The sequence below is a fragment of the Staurois parvus genome, unplaced genomic scaffold (genome assembly GCF_062004578.1).
Source record: "Staurois parvus isolate SC_StPar_1 unplaced genomic scaffold, SC_StPar_1.0 ptg000860l, whole genome shotgun sequence".
Taxonomy (NCBI): Eukaryota; Metazoa; Chordata; class Amphibia; order Anura; family Ranidae; genus Staurois; species Staurois parvus.
The window spans coordinates 3,050,737-3,075,683 of NW_028318656.1; the positions used below are offsets into that span (position 1 = coordinate 3,050,737).

At 43.8% G+C, this 24,947-nt stretch overlaps 1 protein-coding gene across 1 annotated transcript in view; it reads right to left on the reverse strand.

The window, feature by feature from the left end:
- LOC149443319 (adhesion G protein-coupled receptor F3-like) overlaps positions 1-24,947 on the reverse strand; it is a 66,053-nt gene that overhangs the window by 35,087 nt on the left and 6,019 nt on the right. The window contains exons 3-4 of the mRNA XM_089655702.1: positions 18,410-18,451; positions 17,596-17,649 (exon numbers count right to left, since the gene is read on the reverse strand). Coding sequence (XP_089511828.1) covers positions 17,596-17,649; positions 18,410-18,451 — 96 coding nt within the window. The remainder of the gene's footprint in view (positions 1-17,595; positions 17,650-18,409; positions 18,452-24,947) is intronic.

Sequence of the window (24,947 nt, forward strand, 5' to 3'; positions counted from 1 at the left end):
GCTGCACTGCGGCCGGCCAGTTCTGAGTGGACGTCATATGACGTCCCCCCAGAACGCGCTCTCCTGCGCGCCCCAGGGGGCGCGCACCCGGCGATCTCCGTGATCGCTGTGTCCTACGGACACAGCTGATCACGTGATGTGGTAAAAGGCCAATCACAGCGGCCTTTTACCACCTGATCAGTGGTGTCCAATGACACGCTGATCAGAGGGAAATGCAAGTGCCGGTTCTCGGCTGCACTTTCCTCATGCTGTCAGATCGTGAGGAAAGTACTGCCGAGAACCGGCAGTTGTCAGAGCGGGGATCGGCACCGATCATCAGGGCACTGATGATCAGTGCCCTGATGATCGGTGCCCAGCAGTGCCACCCGCAAGTTCCGCCCACCTGTGCCCAGCAGATCACCCACCTGTGCCCAGCAGTGCACCCACCTGTGCCCAGCAGTGCACCCACCTGTGCCACTCTGCAATGTCACACACCTGTGCCCAGAAGTGCCACCTACCTGTGCCCAGCAGTGCCACCCACCTGTGCCCACCAGTGCCACCCACCTGTGCCCACCCACCAGTGCTGCCCACCAGTGCCACCCACCAGTGCAGCCCAGCAGTGCTGCCAGTCAGTGCCACCAGTCAGTGCCCAGCGGTTGTGCCAGTCAGTGCCGCCAGTCAGTGCCCAGCAGTGATGCCAGTCAGTGCCGTCTATCAGTACCCATCATCAGTGTCACCTATCAGTGCCGCCTATCAGTGCTGCATATTAGTGCCGCCTATCCGTGACACCTCATTAGTGCTGTCTATCAGTGCCGCCTATCCGTGCCACCTCATTAGTACTGCCTATCAGTGCCCATCAGTGCCGCCTATCAGTGCCCATCAGTGCTGCCTCATCAACGCACATCAGTGAAGGAGAAAAATTACCTGTTTGAAAAATTTTATAATAGAAACAAAGAAACTTTTTTTTTTTCAAATTTTTGGCAATTTTTTATTTATAGCGCAAAAAGTAAAGCGCCCAGTGGTGATTAAATACCACCAAAAGAAAGCTCTATTTGTGAGAAAAAAATGATCAAAATTTCATATGGGTACAATGTTGCATGACCGCGCAATTGTCAATCAAAGTGCGGCAGCGCTGAAAGCTGAAAATTGGCCTGGTAAAGAAGGGGGTATAAGTGCCCGGTAGGCAAGTGGTTAAAAATATATTCAGAAAACATGCTGAAATATATTTCAAAGTGTCATTTGAAATGCATTTACAAGTATTTTTTTTAAAAATCTATGTTAAATGCATTTTTTTAGATGTTCAAAAATATCTGGAAAATATATTTTAAAAAATATATTTTTAAATATATGCCTTTGGAAGATATATTTTAATTTACATTTTTGGAATACATGTTCAAATATTTTCATGTAGGCCCATATATTGTAAATATATGTTGCATGTATAATTTTTTTTTTTCTAAATATTTTGGAAATATATTTCTCTTCCATATGGCAGAAACAATTGAGTACTGTCCGTGATACTTTTTTTATTTGCACTAACATACAATTTTAAGGACAAGCTTTCGGGGAGTGTCCCCTTCTTCAAAGTCCAGCAAAGCAGTGCTTGGACTCTGAAGAAGGGGACATACTCCGAAAGCTTGTCCTCAAAATTGTATGTTAGTGCAAATAAAAAAAAAGTATCACGGACAGTACTCAATTGTTTCTGTTGCAAATGCACTAATACGGCTACAATCACCTCTTCCATATGGGAAATTATGCAAATTATTTTTTTTCCACACAAATAGAGCTTTCTTTTGGTGGTATTTGATCACCACTTTTTTTTTTTAACTTCTTGCCTACTGGGCACTTTTACCCCCTTCCTGCCCAGGCCAATTTTCAGCTTTTTTTTTTTTACCCCCTTCCTGCCCAGGCCAATTTTCATCTTTCGCACTTTGAAGGACAATTGCGCTGTCATGCAACACTGTACCCATATGACATTTTTATCATTTTTTTCACACAAATAGAGCTTTCTTTTGGTGGTATTTGATCACCACTCTTTTTTTTTTACCCCCTTCCTGCCCAGGCCAATTTTCATGTTTCAGCGCTGTCGCACTTTGAATCACAATTGCGTGGTCATGCGACACTGTACCCATATGACATTTTTAGCATTTTTTTCACACAAACAGAGCTTTCTTTTGGTGGTATGTACTCATCACTGGGGGTTTTATTTTTTGCGCTATAAACAAAAAAGGTAAAAATATTTGAGAAAAAAAAGTTTTTCTTTGTTTCTGTTATAACATTTTGCAAACAGGTAATTTTTCTCCTTCACCGATGTGCGTTGATGAGGCGGCACTGATAGGCAGTACTGATGGGCACTGATAGACAGCACTGATGGGCACTGATGAGGTGGCACGGATAGGCACCACTGGTGGGCACTGATAGGAGGCACTGATAGGCAGCATTGATAGGCGGCACTGATGATGCTGCACTGATAGGCGGCACTGATGAGCTGGCACTGATGATGCTGCACTGATAGGCGGCACTGATGGGAGGCACTGATGGGCGCAGGGGCGGACTGACCATTTGGAAACTCGGGCACTGCTGAGGGCCAGGGGTCAGTAGGGGGCCCCATGAGATGCCCCTGGTACCTTTTTCATAGTCTTTTTTGAGTTTGGGCAAGGACACAGGGTCCCCATGATCCCCTATTGCCCGGGGGCCCCATGAGTTGTCAGTCCGCCCCTGGATGGGTGGCACTGCTGGGCAGCACTGATGGGTGACACTGCTGGGCACAGGTTGGTGGCACTGCTAGACACAGGTGAGTGCCACTGCTAGGCACAGGTGGGTGGCACTGATGGTCACAAGTGGGTGGCACTGCTGGGCACAGGTGGGTGGCACTGCTGGGCACAGGTGGGTGGCACTGCAGGGCACAGGTGGGAGGCACTAATGGATACAGGTGGGCGGCACTGATGGGCACAGGTGAGTGGCACAGGTCGGTGGCACTGCTGGGCACTGATCATTATTGTCCTGATGATCGGTGCTAATCTGTTCTCTGACAATTGCCTGTTATCAGCAGTAATTTCCTCATGCTGTGACAGCGTGAAGAAAGTGCAGCCGATAACCAGCAACTGTATTTACCGGTGATCTGCTGTGTCATTGTCATCTGCAGGACACAGCAATCACCGGCGACACCGGGTGCGTGCCGCTGGGGGCGCGTGTTCTGGAATGACGTCCATGGACATCATCCTAGAACTAGACAACCGTGCTGTAGCCGCCTTTCGGCTATAGCGCGGTAGGGAAGAAGTTAATATATAAATGAAATAAGACCAAACATCTAAAAAAAACCCAAAAACCCCAATATTTTCTACTTTCTGTTATAAAACATATCCAATGAAAAAAAAAAATACAAAAAAAAAATATTCTACATACATTTATGCCAAAGTGTATTTTGTTATATGACTTTGGTCATATTTCAATAAATAAATATATATATATATATATACACACACGAAGTTTTGCGCATCCTGTACTTCTGCTATAGGGTGGTCGGGAAGCGGTTAAACAAACAATGACCGTAACTAAAAAGTATCTTTAGTGTATTTCATGTGAATTCTATTATTTCTTGCAATAAAATCGCAGAATAATGCCAGCAAAATATGTCAGTCGAAGAGAATTTATGTTTAGATTTTCAGCACTAGCTCTGTGTTGTTAGCTTCCAGAATCTTTAGAGGTGAAGACGTGTGACCACATTCTACAGAGCCGGGTGTCCCAGGGGTCACTGTAGGGAAAACAAAAAGAAAACCTAATTCAGTTCCTTGATGAGGACATAATGCAAAAGCATGTCATAAATACAACCTAATATTAACGTATAACTATATGATACAGTCTGACAGCAGACTTATGACAGCAGACTTATGACGGCAGATTTATGACGGCAGATTTATGACGGCAGTTTTATGACGGCAGTTTTATGACAGCAGACATATTACGGCATACTTATGACGGCAGACATATTACGGCAGACTTATGACGGCAGACTTATGACGGCAGATTTATGACAACAGATTTGTGGCAGCCGTTTTTTATGACAGCAGATTTATCACAGCAGTTTTATGACAGCAGATTTATTGCAGCAGATTTATCACAGCAGACTTATGACAGCAGACTTATGACAACAGATTTGTGGCAGCCGTTTTATGACAGCAGATTTATCACAGCAGTTTTATGACAGCAGATTTATCACAGCAGTTTTATGACAGCAGACTTATGACAGCAGTTTTATGACAGCAGACTTATGACAGCAGACTTATTACGGCAGACTTATTACGGCAGATTTATGACGGCAGACTTATTACGGCAGATTTATGACGGCAGATTTATGACGGCAGATTTATGACGGCAGACTTATGACAACAGATTTGTGGCAGCAGTTTTATGACAGCAGATTTATGACAGCAGATTTATGACAGCAGACTTATGACAGCAGATTTATGACAGCAGACTTATGACAGCAGATTTATTGCAGCAGATTTATGACAGCAGACTTATAACAGCAGATTTGTTTTGAGCCTCCAGTTATATTTCCACTGCAAGAGGTTGATACCGTATAAAATCAAGGGCTTACACTGCTTGCATTTAAAAAAATAAATTTAATGATGTATTAATTATTACAGGGTTGCATCCATTTTGTATCTGCCTAGAGTCCAGCTTTAATCAGTTTAAGACACTGAATGTGCTACTCACACCCAAAAAAAAAGAAAAAAAATTTTATTTTAGTACACAGGACATGTGCAGCATGTCCAGTCCTTCTGTCCCTCCCCCCGCCACTATCAATTGCCAGCAATTCTTGGCTCTGAAAATGAAGCCAGGAATTGCTGTGTACATAGAGCAGCTCCAGCAGCTGCTGCTGTCAAAAAAGAATCATCTGACTTCAGATTTTATCAACACTTCAAAAGACGTACAAAATGACTACTTTTTATTTACGCTGGTCTATTAATCTGCACATAAAAGGGATGAATTTAAATCTGCAGATGTGACGTTGGAGCGACCTTAAGCCCGGGTTCACATATATGCGGTGCGGTATATCACATGTGGTTCATGCAGGGATTGCGCCGCATTCCTATGCAAATCACATGCGAATTGTGTGTGGTGTGATTGGATTCATACATATTGTATGGCTCAAATCACACCGCATCCACACCACAAAGGTGCAGGACCCTTTTTTGGTCCGTGCTAGAATTGGATTGCATGGGTATTCACACCTAAGCGATCCGATTATTGCACATCGCACCACATTTTGCGGACCGCTTTCAGGGTGTTGTTAACTTAACATGCTCACCCTCAGCGGTTCGCATGAAAGTGGTGCGATTCTGATGCGGTGCGGAATTCGCACAGAAAACGCGGCAATTTCCGCACCGCATCAGTGTGAACCCAGGCTAAAAGTAAAATAAAAAAAGTTTTTAAAAAAAATTTTTTGTAAGCACTTCCATGCCTTCCTATAGCAGAAATACTGCTACAGGGCGGCATGGGTGCGCAAAATCATGTGTATATATACAGTCAGGTCCATAAATATTGGGACATCTACACAATTCTAACATTTTTGGCTCTATACACCACCACAATGGATTTGAAATGAAATGAACAAGATATGCTTTAACTGCAAGCTGTCAGCTTTAATTTGAGGGTATTTACATCCAAATCAGGTGAACGGTGTAGGAATTACAACAGTTTGCATATGTGCCTCCCACTTGTTATGGGACCAAAAGTAATGGGACAGAATAATATTCATAAATCAAACTTTCACTTTTTAATATTTGGTTGCAAATCCTTTGCAGTCAATTACAGCCTGAAGTCTGGAACGCATACTGTAGATTGCCTTGTTGCCGACCTTGCCTGACCCTGACTTGCTGTCCGTCTCCTGCTCTGATCCCTGGCTTGTCTGACCATTTTCCTGCTTAACCCTGTATGTTCTGACCTCCTGTTACCGAACCCGGCTTGTGACTTGTTTATCCCTCTGCCTGCTGATTTTGTACTGCGCCGCCACCACTGTTACCGACCCAGCCAGCCCAACGCTGCTCTTGTTACCTCCTCACATCAGACTCTCACCTGCTATACACCTCCAACGGTGCTTCTACCACAGCTGGGTGAACCCAGGGGCCGCAACCTGGTCTCGGCCTGCTCCAAGTCCATCCCCACCATCAGGGGCCCTGGTGAACAAGCAGGTCGGAGCTTAGATTCCACGCCTTGGGGGAATCCGGTCTGTGGAGTGCTAGAGGCTACCGCTGTAGTATCCCTGACACATGTACTGCATACTCATTCACATGGGTGGGGGGGATGGGATCTGGAGGTCCTCTTGTTAAAGGGGGCTTTCAGATTCTGATAAGCCCCCCCACCCACAGACCCCCACAACCACTGACCACGGTTGTGGGGAAGAGGCCTTGTCCCCATCAACATTCCTCCGATGTTGAGGGCATGTGGCCTGGTAAGGTTCATTGGGGGTGCTCAACATGAAAACAAGGTGCTTTGGGGGGGAGCAAAGCATCCCCCCACGTTGAGGGCATGTGGCTTGGTATGATTCAGGAGTGGGGGGGCGCTTCCTTTCCTGACCTGTCGGGCTGCATGCTCGGATAAAGGTCTGGTATGGATTTTGGGGGGACCCCCATGCCATTTTTTAAAAAAATATTGCCGTGGGGGTTCCGCTCAAAATCCATATCAGACCTGAAGGGCTTGGTATGGATGCACTGCACAGCAATAAAAAGCAGCATGCCTCCATAGTAAAACACACACAGCACACAGTTAACCCTTTGATCGCCCCACAGGTTAACCCCTTCCTGCCCAGTCCCATTAGTACAGTGTCAGTGCTTTTTATTAGCACTGATCACTGTATTGGTGTCACTGGGGATGTCATATTATGTATGTCTGGAAACCAATCAAGCTGACAACTCGACATACTGGAGTCATGACTTACAACTTGATACAATCAGAAATGATGGTTGTAGTCACATTATTATGTACAAGGTCATATCTTGTCTGTCTGAACGTTTCTGGTATTCTCTATCTACACATATTATTATTAGAGATTATCCTTTTTTTTCTCAGAGAATAAGTACAGAAACTCCCCACTTCAATGTTGCTTCTTGTCTTTGCCCCCACCCACCTCCAAGCACCGTGCCTTGGTTTCACCCTCTACCCACCTCCAAGCACTGTCTCTTGGTTCCACCCTCTACCCACCTCCAAGCACAGTCCCTTGGTTCCACCACCTACCCACCTCTAAGCACCGTCCCTTGGTTCCACCCCCTACCAACCTCCAAGCACCGTCCCTTGATTCCACCCTCTACCCACCTCCAAGCACCGTGCCTTGGTTCCACCCCCTACCCACCTCCAAGCACTGTCTCTTGGTTCTACCCCCTACCCACCTCAAAGCACCATCCCTTGGTACCACCCCCTACCCACCTCCAAGCACCGTCCCTTGGTTCCACCCCCTACCCACCCTCGAGCACCGTCCCTTGGTTCCACCCCCTACCCACCTCCAAGTACCGTCCCTTGGTTCCACCCGCTACCCACCTCCGAGCACCATCCCTTGGTTCCATCCGCTACCCACCTCCAAGCACTGTCCCTTGGTTCCACCCCCTACCCACCTTCAAGCACCATCCCTTGGTTCCACCACCTACAAGCACCATCCCTTGGTTCCAACCGCTACCCACCTCCAAGCACCATCCCTTGGTTCCATCCGCTACTCACCTCCAAGCACCGTCCCTTGGTTCCACCCCCTACCCACCTCCAAGCACCATCCCTTGGTTCCACCCCTACCCACCTCCAAGCACCGTCCCTTGGTTCCACCCCCTACCCACCTCCAAGCACCGTCCCTTGGTTCCACACACTACCCACCTCCAAGCACCGTCCCTTGGTTCCACAAACTACCCACCTCCAAGCACCGTCCCTTGGTTACACACCCTACCCACCTCCCAGTACAGCTGATTTTAGAGAATACAGAGTCAAGAATAATTTAGTAGTGCTAAGTAATTTCTATGGCATTTGTTAATGATAATAAGAAAAGTTGTTTCCCTGCAGCCAGCAGCAATAGACCCCACCACAGCAACAATAGATTTTCGCAGCAATAGTGAACCGTCGCAACAAAATACCACCCCAGCAAAAATAGACCCCAGCAGCAATAACAGATCCCCCAGAAGCTAGCATCGACAGGCTCTCCAGCAGCCTGCATCAATAGACCCCTCACTCAGCAGCAGATCCCTTCCAGCAACAAATGGACCCTCAGCAACAACAGATTCCCCACCAGAAACAATAGACATCCCAGCAACAATAGACACCCAGCAGCAACAGCAGATCTCTCAGAAGCCAGCATCAACAGACTCTCCAGCTACCTACATCAATAGATCCCTCCCTCAGCTGTAGATCTCTTCCAGCAACAAATGACCCTTTAACAACAATAGATTTCCCACCAGAAACAATAGACCTCCCAGCAACAATAGATTCCCCACCAGAAACAATAGACATTCCAGCAATAATAGACGCCCAGCAGCAACAATAGACCCCCAGAAGAAAATACAGATCTCTCAGAAGCCAGCATTAACAGACTCTCCAGCAACCTACATCAATAGACCCCTCCCTCAGCAGTAGATCCCTTCAAGCAACAAATGCCCCCCCCCCAGCAACAATAGATTACCCACCAGAAACAATAGACATCCCAGCAACAAGAATTCCCCACCAGCAACATTAGACCCCCAGAAGTAAATACAGATCTCTCAGAAACCAGCATCAACAGACTCTCCAGCAACCTACATCAATAGACCCCTCCCTCAGCAGTAGATCTCTTCCAGCAACAAATGACCCACCAACAACAATAGATTTCTCACCAGAAACAATAGACCTCCCATCAACAATAGATTCCCCACAAGAAACAATAGACATCCCAGCAACAATAGACACCCAGCAGCAACAACAGATCTCTCAGAAGCCAGCATCAACAGACTCTCCAGCAGCCTGCATCAATAGACCCCTTCCTCAGCAGTAGATCCCTTCCAGCAACAAATAACCCCCCCCCAGCAACAATAGATTCCCCACTTGAAACAATAAAACAATAGACCTCCCAGCAACAATAGATCACAATACAAAATGGATTCTCTCCAGTGACAATAGATCCCCCAGCAGCCAGCATCAATAGACCTTCTAGCACAGCCCAGCACCCCTTGCCATTAAATACATTCAGAGTTGGAGGTGCCGGAACTGCGTTCCCCCGCTTTCCCTCTGGAAAAAATCCCTCACTATTATCATTTGGTGAAAATAACAATGAACTATAATTTTAGGACAACTGTAATATAGGATTCAGCAGCCATTCTCAACCAGGGTTCCTCCAGACGTTGCATCAGGTTCCTTGAGCTGTCGCTGGCTGACTTTTTACTTCATGGTTCCTGCATAGTTCTGGAGCCAAGGCCATTTGTCTGAGCCAAATGCATGACACCAATGATATCTGGTTGTCTGTAAAGGGTTGGGATTCTCCATTCTGACCTCCAATGTAAGAGGCACACTGATACTCAGTATATTAGTTTTAGCTGGGGTTCTTCAAGACCTGAAAATATTTCAAGGGGTGCTTTGTAATAAAAAGGTTGAGAAATGCTGAAATAGACTGAAAGCCTTCATGCCATACTTACCAAGTAGCGATGTTGAAGGGTCATTCAGGTAATGGATGCCACTGATGTAGTCTGTAAAGCAAAGTAAATGAATTTGGTTTGGTTTTTTTTACACATCCATTGAGTGAGACAATGCTGACATTCTGCTGTATAAAAAATTACTAATACATATTAAAATATACTATACTGTATTGCCAAAAGTATTGGGCCAGCCCCCCAAATCACAGGATTCAGGTGTTCCAATCACCTCCATGGCCACAGGTGTATAAAATCATCACCTAGGCATGCAGACTGCTTCTACAAACATTGGTGAAAGAATGGGTCGCTCTCAGGAGCTCAGTGACTCCCAGCGTGGTCCCGTGATAGGTTGTCACCTGTGCAATAAGTCCATCCGTGACATTTCCTTGCTACTAAATACTCCACGGTCAACTGTTAGTGGGATTATAACAACATGGTAGCAACTGAGAACAACAGCAACTCAGCCACCAAGTGGTAGGCCACGTAAAATGACAGAGCGGGGTCAGCCCATGCTGAAGCACACAGTGCACAGAAGTCGCCAACTGTCTGCAGAGGCGATAGCTAAAGACCTCCAAACTTGGTGTGGCCTTCAGATTAGCACAACAGTGTGTAGAGAGCTTCATGGAATGGGTTTCCATGGCCGAGCAGCTGCATTCAAGCCTTACATCACCAAGTGCAATGCAAAGCTTCAGATGCAGTGGTGTAAAGCACGCCACCACTGGACTCTAGAGCAATGGAGACGTGTTCTCTGGAGTGACCAATCACACTTCTCTGTCTGGCAATCTGATAGACGTGTCTGGGTTTGGCGGTTGCCAGGAGAACGGCACTTGCCTGACTGCATTGTACCAAGTGTAAAGTTTGGTGGAGGGGGGATTATGGTGTGGGGTTGTTTTTCAGGGGTTGGGCTTGGCCCCCTAGTTCCAGTGAAGGGAACTCTTAAGGCGTCAGCATACAAAGACATTTTGGACAATTTCATGCTCCCAACTTTGTGGGAAGAGTTTGGGGATGGCCTCTTTCTGTTCCAACATGACTGCACACCAGTGCACAAAGCAAGGTCCATAAAGACATGGAGGAGCCAGTTTGGAGTGGAGGAACTTGACTGGCCTGCACAGAGTCCTGACCTCAACCCCATAGAACACCTTTTGGGATGAATTAGAGCGGAGACTGTGAGCCAGGCCTTCTTGTCTGACATCAGTGCCTGACTTCACAAATGTGCTTCTGGAAGAATGGTCCAACCTTCCCATAGACACCCTCCTAAACCTTGTGGACGGCCTTCCCAGAAGAGTTGAAGCTATTATAGCTGCAAAGGGCGGGGCCAACTCAATATTGAACCCTACGGACTAAGACTGGGATGCCATCAAAGTTCATGTGTATGGAAAGGCAGTTGGCCCAATACTATTGGCAATTTAGTGTATATTTTGTGAGCATCTCCCTCAGAACACCAGCAATAACTTCTCTTGTATATTGTTACAATATTGCCTAAAACATAAAAATCGTGCTTCAATCAAATGACAACGAAGAACATGAACAAGAACATGTAGAGTTATTGAAAGGTATCTGCAATACTGTAATATAAAATCTAACCACTTAAAAATCAATTGTGCCATCCTGGTGTGTACAAGCCCATACACCCCTTACCTTGCTTTATTGCCAACACTCATAATGGCAGTACTGGATCAATCTTGATGCAATATATGGGTGGTATAGAATATTGCAATTCATCCAGTTTCATTTCATTAGGGTCTTTCCCCAGAATCTATGCCACAGTGTATTTCAAATGAAGCCTTTATATTCCCTCTATCAATGATCAGGCTGAAATAGTCTTCCATTGATTCTGGGTCAATGATCCAAACCTTCTACTGCTATTCGAATAAAGGTAGATCCAGCTGGGCAGATTCCCCCTCCCTCCCTACCATCACTGCTGTGTCCCAAGGAGGTTCAAGAGTCCTCTCCTCTGTTGAAACTGCTTCCTCTCAATGCCCTGCAAACTTGCATATCCACAATATGAAAATCCGAAGCTGCGGAGGCTACCTTGAGCCCCCTACATCTCCTGAAGTCTGAATAACTTCAATCACCACCAGTCCTGGTCCTCATAATCCATAATGTTGTTGCCATGCCTTTCACAGCTGTTAGCTTTCTTTCCATCACTCGTTTTTGCTCCTCATCATGCATGGGCATGATCTTTAGGGCTAGTGTCATCCACTGTACTGCTCTTCCAGAGCATTATATGAAAGAATATTTCCCCAGCTTCCCTTTAACTGTGCATGCCTGCTAGCCACTGGTTGTTGCAGGCTTTAGCTGTGTCTTCTACTGAATAGTTCCTTGTTAAAGTCTGCAGCACCTAGTGGTCAGCAGGAATGCACATCTAAAGGGATGTTGGACATGTTCTTTCATTTAGTGCTTCCCTCCATATAGGCAGGCAGAGCCTGGATTATTTCTTTAAAATACACAGAATATAACTGGATACTATCATTTATAGGTAAAGTTGATCCAGGGAACATCTGATTGCCTCTCGGGGGATCAGGAAGGATTTTTTTTCACTGCAGGAGCAAATTGGATCATGCTTTGCTGGGTATTTATGCCTTCCTCTGGATCAACTGTGGGTATAGGATTATAACTTTTTTTTTTTTCATGGTGGAACTGGATGGATTTTTGTCTTTTTTCAACCAGACTAACTATGTAAACTATATATTCATAGTGGGCCAGGGCACAATCTATGGTCATTTCCACATCGAACCCTAAAAAACAATAGGGTTCAAGTGCAAGAAAATTAACCAAACCAACACTCTAAAAAATGTTAATAAAATGACTAATGACCAATATAAATGAATAAAACCATAATTTTACCAGTTGGAAATGAAACAATTCAGATCTATTTCTACATTTACCCTTTGGGAGCTAAGGTGTCTAATTTTTGAATCCATCTGGTTCATTCTGTGATATTGATTTTTTTTATGTCGCCTCCTCTCCAGAAAGGCTCCACTTTATCAATCCCACAGAATTTTGAAAGAGTGGGGTTCTTATTGTGAAAATTTCTAAAATGACAAGACAATCTATGATGTCTGAAACCCTTTTTGATATTTCTAATATGTTCACTCAAATGTACTGCAAGTTTTCTAGTATTTCTCCCTACATATTGCAGTCTGCATTCTAAGAGGTAAGTCACATGGCTACTCGCACATGAAATACATCACTTGATCTTATAGGTCTCTCCTCTAGTATAACATTGAAAATTTTCCAGATGTTCCAACCCCTTAATCAAATCTCTTTTCTGCCTAATAGGGAGAATTGTTAATCTTTCCAAATCATGCTCCACCATCTTTTTAAAAGTCTCTACACAGCAATTATTATTATTTATCCTTGGATTAAAAATGGACTTATTCCTCAAATTAGTATGCATATATTTCTCATCATCCTGTCCCACTATTGTCCCATTTTTTTTCAAGATATTTCTTAATATTCACCTTTCTAATAAACTTCTGCAAATCTATAAATGTATCAAATTTATCCAGATTCTTATCTGGAGCATATTTTAAGCCTAATTCCAAAACATTCAGTTCATCTTCAGTGAATGTGGCGTCACTCAGGTTGAAAATACTCTGCATTACCCTTCTCTTTTCCTTTTTTCTCCTCCCCCCTCTACAGCCACTTTTTTTCCCTTCCGCCATCTCTTACTTGGTTTTCCAAATCGGGTGTTGGGTAGTCTTGTCTCCAACCCCTCCTTCCTCTCTCTGGAGGGAAGTAGAAACCTCCACTTCCCCTGAAAATGGGTCCTCCTCTTTCTCTCCGTGGTTGGCCTCCATACCCTCTCCTTTGAAAATCCCCATAAGAGGAAGGACACACAACAACGAGGTGAACCATATGGTAAGAAGGGAAATAATAATTTTCCTCCAAAGTTGGATTATAGAGAAGAGGATAATCTGCAAGATAGAACCCCTAAATTTAGGGTACTGCTGCAGAACAGGTTTGAACCCCTTAGGTTGGAATCCACATATAGGGGATTTTCAAAGGAGAGGGTATAGAGGCCAACCATGGAGTGGAAGATTTTGGTGTAACATTTATTACGGGGTATTCTAGACAATATAGGCTGATTGAGGAAATGTTTGGAAAATATTGGCAAATCCTTTTGCAGGATGATATCCTCAAAGGAATTTTGCCTAAGACACCAAGATTTCTTTAAACAAAACCATCCACATTGAGAAATAAACTAGCCAGAAATGTGAAAGATCCCCCCCACAAAAAAGCACCTTTCTAGAACAAATATTTTTTTTCAAATGTGGAAGGTATTTGGATTGTAGGACTGTGGAGAGCAAAATTAAGACAATGGAACATTTTCAATCTTATACTAGAGGAGAAACCTATAAGATCAAGAGATGTATTTTATGTGCGAGTACCTATGTGACTTACCTCTTAGAATGTCCATGCAGACTGCAATATGTAGGGAGAACTACTAGAAAACTTGCAGTACGTTTGAGTGGACATATTAGAAACATCAAAAAGGGTTTCAGACATCATAGCTTATCTTATCATTTTAGAAATTTTCACAACAAGGACCCCACTCTTTCGAAATTCTGTGGGATTGATAAAGATAAGCCTTTATGGAGAGGAGGTGACATAAAAAAAAAAAATCAATATCACAGAATGAATTCAAAAATTAGACACCATAGTTCCCAATGGGTTAAATGTAGAAATAGATCTGAATTGTTTCATTTACAATTGGTAAAATTATGGTTTTATTCATTTATATTGGTCATTAGTCATTTTATTAACAGTTTTTAGAGTGTTGGTTTGGTTCATTTTCTTGCACTTGAACCCTATTGTTATTTTGGGTTCGATGAGGAAATGACCATAGATTGTGCCCTGTTCCACCATGAATATAGTTCCATTTATTTCATCTGGATCACAGTTCCGAGACTATCCTCATTGTTTTTGTTTTTTATTTTTATTCTATTTTATGTATGAGATGGTTTTATTTACATAGATTATGATTTTATTTATAGATATATTAGTATGAAAGTTTTTAAAAAAATCAGATTATGTGCTGTATGATTGGTACAGTTGGGTATAGGAAGTCGATCTAATTATTAGGAGTCTGAAGCTAGTACACCCAACAGAAAGTATTCAGGAAGTGAGTCACAGGATGGGAGGTGCGTATGTAGGGTATATTAATTATGCAGGGGCCGGAGATCACTGTCTGAGGACGCCCTGGAGGAGGGGGCGAGACGCGTCGATGCAATTTCTGGTTCCAGTGGTTTTGTGTGACGTCACGTCCGGTGAATGGAGCGCACACAAACAGAGCCATCTTTATTAGCGCTGTATTACCTTTGGAGGCTAAACAAGAATTATTGCCAAAATGCTCATGTATTGCTGATTTAATGGGAGCAGGGGCGGACTGACCATTTGGAAACTCGGGCACTGCCCGAGGGCCCGGGGTCAGTAGGGGGCCCCATGAGATGCCCCTGGTACCTTTTTTCATAGGCTTTTTTGACTTTGGGCAAGGACACAGGGGCCCCATGATCCCCCATTGCCCGGGGGCCCCATGAATTGTCAGTCCACCCCTGAATGGGAGTGTAATACGTATCACTGTTTTTATGGCATAAATAGCCCAGCAATATCACACTATTAGTGTCCTTTTTGCTTTCCTCTTGTCTGTATGGTGAATGATGGAACATACTGATGAATGGCACCTATACTCCATAAACATGGGTCTGGAACTCTATTGAACCCTGGATATCTCTATGAGCACATCTCACCAGAAATAAGCATTTTTGACTCTTAAACCCAAGAAAGCTAAAAGTCCATATTATCTGGTGAGTGTGGAAGACACAAGGGGGGGTCCACTGAGCACAACGTGGAGTTATCATCTTTTGTCTTAAAGGAATGGGATTTTTTTTAATTTTCTTTCTTTTACACGGATTTCTTTTTTGGAGCATTTAAGCACCTATTATGTAAGATTGTGGACTTTATTATAACTATATATTTTTTTGCACTGTGTTATTCATTATTATATGTCACAGCCGAGTGCCCACACTTAAGATTCCAGTGCCAGGGACAGAGGATGGCCGGTGGATTGAGGGACAGGTGAGTGTCTGTTTTTTAAAATTTTTGTAGCTGCTGACTTATATTTTTGACATTTTGACCAGAGCTCCACTTTAAAGTGTTACTAAACTCAGGACCCTGTATTCACTATATCCGCTCTCCCCAGACCCTGCATTCACTATATCCGGTCTCCCCGGACCCTGCATTCACTATATCTGGTCTCCCCGGACCCTGCATTCACTATATCCGCTCTCCCCGGACCCTGCATTCACTATATCTGGTCTCCCCGGACCCTGCATTCACTATATCCGCTCTCCCCGGATCCTGCATTCACTATATCCGGTCTCCCCGGACCCTGCATTCACTATATCTGCTCTCCCCGGACCCCGCATTCACTATATCCGGTCTCCCCGGACCCTGCATTCACTATATCCGGTCTCCCCGGACCCTGCATTCACTATATCTGGTCTCCTCGGACCCTGCATTCACTATATCCGCTCTCCCCGGACCCTGCATTCACTATATCCGCTCGCCCCGGACCCTGCATTCACAATATCCGGTCACACCTGACCCTGCATTTACTATATCCGGTCTCCCCGGACCCTGCATTCACTATATCTGGTCTCCCAGGACCCTGCATTCACTATATCCGCTCTCCCCGGATCCTGCATTCACAATATCCGGTCACCCCTGACCCTGCATTCACTATATCCGGTCTCCCCAGACCCTGCATTCACTATATCTGGTCTCCCCGGACCCTGCATTCACTATATCTGGTCTCCCCGGACCCTGCATTCACTATATCCGCTCTCCCCAGACCCTGCATTCACTATATCCGGTCTCCCCGGACCCTGCATTCACTATATCTGGTCTCCCCGGACCCTGCATTCACTATATCCGCTCTCCCCGGACCCTGCATTCACTATATCCGCTCTCCCCGGATCCTGCATTCACTATATCCGGTCTCCCCGGACCCTGCATTCACTATATCTGCTCTCCCCGGACCCCGCATTCACTATATCCGGTCTCCCCGGACCCTGCATTCACTATATCTGGTCTCCCCGGACCCTGCATTCACTATATCCGCTCTCCCCGGACCCTGCATTCACTATATCCGCTCGCCCCGGACCCTGCATTCACAATATCCGGTCACACCTGACCCTGCATTTACTATATCCGGTCTCCCCGGACCCTGCATTCACAATATCTGGTCTCCCAGGACCCTGCATTCACTATATCCGCTCTCCCCGGATCCTGCATTCACAATATCCGGTCACCCCTGACCCTGCATTCACTATATCCGGTCTCCCCAGACCCTGCATTCACTATATCCGCTCGCCCCGGACCCTGCATTCACAATATCCGGTCACGCCTGACCCTGCATTTACTATATCCAGTCTCCCCGGACCCTGCATTCACTATATCTGGTCTCCCCAGGACCCTGCATTCACTATATCCGGTCTCCCTGGACCCTGCATTCACTATATCCGGTCTCCCCAGATGAAAAATATTTTTAAAATACATACAGTATATATATATATGTATATATATATATATATAGTTTTTTTTGTTTTTTTTTTATTGAAATATATTTTGAAATATATTGAATATGGCCAAAATTGTAGTATTTCAAATATATTCTTCTTCCATGTGGGAATACTAATGGAATACAATGGTAACACTACTGCACAGCTGTGCTAGTGTAACATCATTTTATACAATATAAACAGAAGGAGCTTCGTTATCACTTTTCTCTTTTTCGGATCTTTTTTCCCCAATGATATTCTCCCACTATAATAAACAGCACAGGAGGAAAAAAAATCTGTATCTTCATTTACACCATGCCATTTACATTAGAAACACCTTCTCCACCAGAAAGATATATTACGTGCAAAAGGTTACACCCAAAAAGTTTCCGTTTTACAACATTTCTTACCAAGGTGCTGGGAGAGGAATTCTTCCAAAGATGTTTTCTGACAAGATCCATAACCTGAGGCAAAAAAGAAGTCCAAATCAGGCTATTTGCAATATAGACTCAATGGAGAATTCCAAGTGGCAATTATGAACCATACAATGTTCACAGCTAAAAAAGTACAACCAGACAGGGTATGATAAGGTGGGCTCAGAAAAACTAAAAAGCCAGTGATATGCACAGAAGATGATTCTAAATTTAGGGAAAATATATATTAAAATGACTTTTTTATGTTACAAAAAACTGAAGAATATATTTAAAAAATATATATAATTTTAAAAAAAATATATTTTTTTAAAATATATTCTTCAGATTTTTTTTAACATATAAAAAAGTCATTTTAACATATATATTTTACATATATTTGTAAATGCATTCCAAAAATGTAGATTTGTACTTTTAAAGACATACAGTATATTTGAAATTTATTTTAAAAAATATTTTTCATATATTTTGTAAGAAAAACGCATTTCAACATACAGTGTATATATATATATATATATATATATATATATATATTTTTTTTTTTTTAAATATATTGAATATGGCCAAAATTGTACTCTTTCAAATATATGTCAATATATTTGGGAAGAGTATTTTTAAAATATATTTCAAATATATTTTTCTTCCATATGGGTACAGCCATGAACCTGGTATAACCAGGACATTTGTATACATATGCTGGGCAGCAAGCAGTTTAAAGTGTATGTAAAAAAATACTATACATTACCTTTACGCAAAGTAGCTGAAAGACTTGTTATACCAGGGAAATACTAACCTTTTTATCCAGAAGACAGCCAAACAGCAGCAAAAAGAAACCCTATTGGATAAAAAGAACAGGAATGTATATAAAATAGCTTTTTAGTAAAAGTATTTAATAGTTTAACATTTTAACCCATAATAGATTTTTTTACTTTTTGGGGGGACTAGGGTTGTGTTTCATTCCTTAGAGATAGGGAAGACTGAATCTGTCTCAGTTCGGTACGTGGGAGATTTAGTGAGCCCAGCGAGACGTCCAAACTTAGCACTGAACCCCAATGAAGTCTGAGGGAGGCAAATCTTGTTATTTCTTCCTCTTACATTCTCAGCTAGTCCTTTATCCAGGCATACAGCCTGGGTAGCCAGGAAAGGGAATCCTATTTGATATCGCCGACCATTAACAATGAGTCCTCCTAGATTGTAAGCTCCAAGGAGCAGGGCCCTCAAATCCCTCTTGTATTGAACTGTATTGTTGCTGTATTGTCTCCCGTTATATTGTAAAGTGCTGAGCAAACTGTTGGTGCTATATAAATCCTGTATAATAATAATAAAAAAAATAATGAGACTGCTATGTGTACACATCAGCAGATGTTGGGTTACTATGACTGATGAGGATTTATGTACATCGAAATTTCCCTCTCAAATACTACGGTCACCCTCTGGCTCTATCTTACACTCTCTAACTCACATCTTCAATCTTTCTCCCTCTTTTGGAATCTTGCCCAACTCTTTAAACCATGCATTAGTCACCCCTATAGTTAAAAAGCCCTCATTGGACCCTACTGACCTTAACAACCCATATCCCATCTCCTTGCTCCCATTTTCCTCCAAACTCCTTGAACGTCTGGTCTACAACCGACTGAGTGACCACCCCACTGAGAATAACCTTCCTGATCCCCTTCAGTATAGATTTTGCCCTCAACACTCACAAACAGAAGCTGTTCTCCTAAAACTCACAAACGATTGTTAACAACTAAAACTAATGGACACAATTCGGTACTCCTACTCCTTAACCTTTTGGCTGCCTTTGATACAGTGGACAACCCCCTCCTTCTCTATTCCTCTGCTCTTTGTGACTGTTCTCTTTGTTGGTTTTCATCCTACCTATCCCATTGGACCTTTGGTGTCACTTTCAATTCTGCTTCCTCTTCTCTTTTTCCTTTTTCTGTTGGAGTCCCCCAAGGTTTTGTTCTTGGATCTCTCCTATTCTTGATCTGCACATCCTCCCTGGGTCAGCTGATAGCATCCCATTGCTTTCAATACCATTTCTATGCTGCCAACACCCAAATCTATCTCTCTACCCCTCATATCCCTCCTTCAGTATCCTCACGTATCACTAATTTACTAACAAACATATCAGTCTGGATGTCACACCACTTCAACAAACTCAATCTATCCAAAACTGAGCTTATAATATTTCCTCCCCCATGTGTCCCTTCTCCTGTATTACTCTGTGAAGATCAATGGCACAACTCTCAACCTATCTGTACATGCCAGGGTGCTACGTGTAATCTTAGGCTCCGAATTCTCCTCTCGGCCACGTATCCAATCACTGTCCAAAGCTTGAAACCTCAACCTCTGCAACATTTCCAAAATACGCTTCTTTCTATCCAATAACACCGCAAAGCTTCTAATTCACTCCCTGGTTATCTCTCACCTAGACTACTGCAACTCTCTCCTCATTGGCTTATCTTTACATAGGCTATCCCCCCTTAAGTCCATCATGAATGCTGCTGCCAGGCTCATCCATCTTGCCAACCGTTCAGTGTCTGCTACCTCTCTCTGCCAATCCCACCATTGGTTTCTGCTCACTCAACAAATTAAATAAAAAATTCTAGCAATAACAAAGCAATATACAACTCTGCCACCAGCTACATGACTAACCTAGTCTCAAAATACCAACCAAATAGTTCTCTTCGTTCCTCTCAAGACCTCCTGCTTGCTAGCTTCCTTGTCACCATCTCCCATTCTCGCCTCCAGCACTTCTCCCGAGCCTCTCCCATTCTATGGAACTCCCTACCCCAATCTGCCCAACTATTTCCTACTATGTCTACTTTTAGGTGATACCTGAAAACCCTTCTCTTCGGAGAAGCCTATCCCCCACAGTTATAACTTTTTGTATCACTTGACCCTCCCTTTTAGATTGTAAACTCTAACGAGCAGGGCCCTGTGATTCCTCTTGAATTATATTGTAACTGTACTGGCTGCCCTCATGTTGTAAACTGTTATATAAAACCTGAATAATAATAATTGAAGGATGTGGTCGACAAATGGATTTACATTGCTGTCACTGCATTCCCCTGAGGAGGGGGACCTTGTGAGTCCCCAAAACATTGGCATGGCAGTTTGATCTATGTGACATTTTATTGTTATGGTGGTCCCTCGGCAGGTCATATAAGCTCCACCAAGGCTCAAGGTCTAAGTGACAGTTGATCTTCACCCAAGCTTGTGAAGGAGGAGAGAACCTTGTGGTTTGCAAACCTGGTTTGCTTAGCTACAACTCTCCCCAGGATGTGACCCTCAGGATTGCCACGAAAAGGGATAGAAGGAATAGGGAAGGCTATGATGTGAAGACTGCATAACAAGAAGGTTAGCAGGAGAAAACTCAAGTCCATGCAGGGGTCTTGGCAGGCAGCTGGCAGAGGAGTAGTCAGCTCAAGGCAGGGGTTTTGGCAGATAGTAGGCAGAAGAGTGGTAAGGTCCAGGCTGGGGTCTTGACAGGTCAGGCACAGTGAGGCTAATGGTCAGTCAATCTCACAGATAGTATTATAGCTCTTGCAATAATGAAAAGCTGTTTTATAGACACAGCACCCGTAATTTCGAAGGGTGGAAATTAAATACCCTTTTGGTTAGAAGACATGCCCAGCCTGGTTTTAGGGAACTCTGGAAGTCCTGGCAGTGAATCTGTGAGTATCATTAGAAATACTGTCAGGGATTCTGTGAGTACCATTGGAAACACTGGCAGGAAATCCATGAGTATCATTGGAAATACTGGCAGGGATTCTGTGAGTACCATTGGAAACACTGGCAGGAAATCCATGAGTATCATTGGAAATACTGGCAGGGATTCTGTGAGTACCATTGGAAACATTGGCAGGAAATCCATGAGTATCATTGAAGTACTGGCAGGGATTCTGTGAGTACCATTGGAAACACTGGCAAGAAATCCATCAGTATCATTGGAAATACTGTCAGGGATTCTGTGAGTACTATTGGAAATACTGGCAAGAAATCCATGAGTATCATTGGAAATACAGGCAAGAAATCCATGAGTATCATTGGAAATACTGTCAGGAATTCTGTGAGTACCATTGGAACCATTGGCAGGAAATCCATGAGTATCATTGAAGTACTGGCAGGGATTCTGTGAGTACCATTGGAAACACTGGTAAGAAATCCATCAGTATCATTGGAAATACTGTCAGGGATTGTGTGAGTACCATTGTCAGGAAATCCATGAGTATCATTGGAAGTACTGACAGGGATTCTGTGAGTACCATTGGAAACACTGGCAAGAAATCCGTCAGTATCATTGGAAATACTGTCAGGGATTCTGTGAGTACCATTGGAAACACTGGCAAGAAATCCATGAGTATCATTGGAAATACTGGCAGGGATTCTGTGAGTACCATTGGAAACATTGGCAGGAAATCCACGAGTATCACTGAAGTACTATCAGGGATTCTGTGAGTACCATTGAAAACACTGGCAAGAAATCCATCAGTATCATTGGAAATACTGTCAGGGATTCTGTGAGTAACAGTGGAAACATTGGCAGGAAATCCATGAGTATCATTGGAAGTACTGTCAGAGATTCTGTGAGTACCATTGGAAACACTGTCAAAAAATCCATGAGTATTATTGGAGATACTGACAGGGATTCTGTGAGTACCATTGTCAGGAAATCCATGAGTATCATTGGAAGTACTGACAGGGATTCTGTGAGCACCATTGGAAGTCCTGTGATGTATTCTGTGGGTAACATGGAAGTACCTGCAGATATACTCACAATAAATTGTGGAAATGCATCTTTTGGAGTGCTGATAACTTCTTACCCTCCCCCCAGCGATAAAATCCTTATAAATCAAGATGACCCGATTCCCATTGATGTGTACACATCAAACTCCCTTTATTTAAAGACAGATTCCTAGCACTGCGTTAATCAAAACACATTGCCAGAGATTTTGGGTGCCGTGATTGGCAAAATGTGGTTAGTGACTAAATTTGGTCAAGGGTGTCACATGGGACCCCTGGCTATTTGCCATGAACAGGCTGAGTTTGCCCAAAACCCAGTTCCAAACTGAACTTGCATCTCACCCTACTCAATGGGTGTTCATAGGAAATCCCCACTCTTTCCTGACTGTGATAGGTCAAGTTTGGCTAGAAATTCTCCATTTAGTCTCATAGAAAATACTTGCTCATATACTGTAGTTCTAATTGTGGTCCATAAGAGATATTTCTGTGACTTCTAATTGGTTGTCAATAAAAACACAGAAGGAATACACTTGAGAAATAGGCTTCCAGTGGTTCAGCTGAGTTTGCCCTGTCACAGACTTGCTGAATTTAGGTAGAAAATTCAGGATCCATCTCTACAGTAAAGATCTTATGGGCCCCTCCCATCATCAGCACTATATTTTCTTTTAAAATAGGGCCATTGTAATCTCTAGCAGTCCCCTGCAACTTGGGAGTAGTGATGAGCCAAATATACCTGGGTTTGGCTCGTGGAGTTCGGCAAACATTATTGATTGAACCCCACTGAAATCAATGGGAGCCAAATGTTAAAAAACAGTCATGGCCAATTTCTAGGTTAATAGAATGAGAATGAACGAATGCGAATTAGTTAAACATAGACGTATTTTTTACAACTTTTTGCTGCCAGAGCCGTTTTTGCATTTTTTTGCACACATTAAAAAAATTATTTTAGGCCTTAAGATTACCTCAAACCCCCAAACATTCTATATTTTTTTAGAAAGCAGACACCCTCAAAAATATAATAGTGGTAGTGCTAACTTTTTATGTCACACGATATTGGCGCAAAGGTGCAAATTTCAGTTAAAAATACACTGAAGTTACTTTTAGGGCACACAAATGCTCTAGATTACCCATTTTTTTGGTAAAATATGAAAGATGGGGTTGTACAAAGCTAATAGATACCCAACATGCCAAGCGTTAAAATTACATACACATATGAAAAGGCAACAGGCTTCGGTACCCTACATATTGGACTAGAATTATTGCTTTCACTATGACGTGTGTGGTGATATGTAATATGTGTAGGGCAAGTGACATTTTTGTACGTAGGCACATGCGGATTGGAGAAGCTAAAAAATTTTTTTGGGGAGGAGGTTTAAGTACTTGAGTGTAACTTTATTTTTTTACACTTTTTTTCATTAACCACTTGCCTACCAGGCACTTATACCCCTTTATTTACCAGGCCAATTTTCAGCTTTCAGCGCTGCCGCACTTTGATTGACAATGGCGCGGTCATGCAACATTGTACCCATATGAAATTTTGATCATTTTTTTCTCACAAATAGAGCTTTCTTTTGGTGGTATTTAATCGCCACTGGGCACTTTACTTTTTGCGCTATAAATAAAAATTGCAAAAAATTTGAAAAAAAAAAAGTTTCTTTGTTTCCATTATAAAATTTTTCAAACAGGTAATTTTTCTCCTTCACTGATGTGCGTTGATGAGGCAGCACTGATGGGCACTGATAGGCGGCACTGATGGGCACTGATAGGCAGCACTAAAGGGCACTGATAGGCAGTACTAATGAGGTGGCACGGATAGGCGGCACTGATAGACAGCACTAACGAGGTGTCACGGATAGGCGGCACTAATATGCAGCACTGATAGGCGGCACTGATAGGTGACACTGATGATGGGTACTGATAGACGGCACTGACTGGCATCACTGCTGGGCACTGACTGGCGGCACTGACTGGCACAACCGTTGGGCACTGACTGGTGGCACTGACTGGCAGCACTGCTGGGCTGCACTGGTGAGTGGCACTGGTGGGCAGCACTGGTGGGTGGGCACAGGTGGGTGGCACTGGTGGGCACAGGTGGGTGGGCACAGGTGGGTGGCACTGCTGGGCACAGGTAGGTGGCACTGCTGGGCACAGGTGTGTGACACTGCAGAGTGGCACAGGTGGGTGCACTGCTGGGCACAGGTGGGTGCACTGCTGGGCACAGGTGGATGATCTGTTGGGCACAGGTGGGCGGAGCTAGTGGGCGCACTGCTGGGCACAGGTGGGCGGAACTTGCGGGTGGCACTGCTGGGCACCGATCATCAGGGCACTGATCATCAGTGCCCTGATGATCGGTGCCGATCCCCGCTCTGACAACTGCCGGTTCTCGGCAGTACTTTCCTCACGATCTGACAGCGTGAGGAAAGTGCAGCCGAGAACCGGCACTTGCATTTCCCTCTGATCAGCGTGTCATTGGACACCGCTGATCACGTGGTAAAAGGCCGCTGTGATTGGCCTTTTACCACATCACGTGATCAGCTGTTTCTGTAGGACACAGCGATCACGGAGATCGCCGGGTGCGCGCC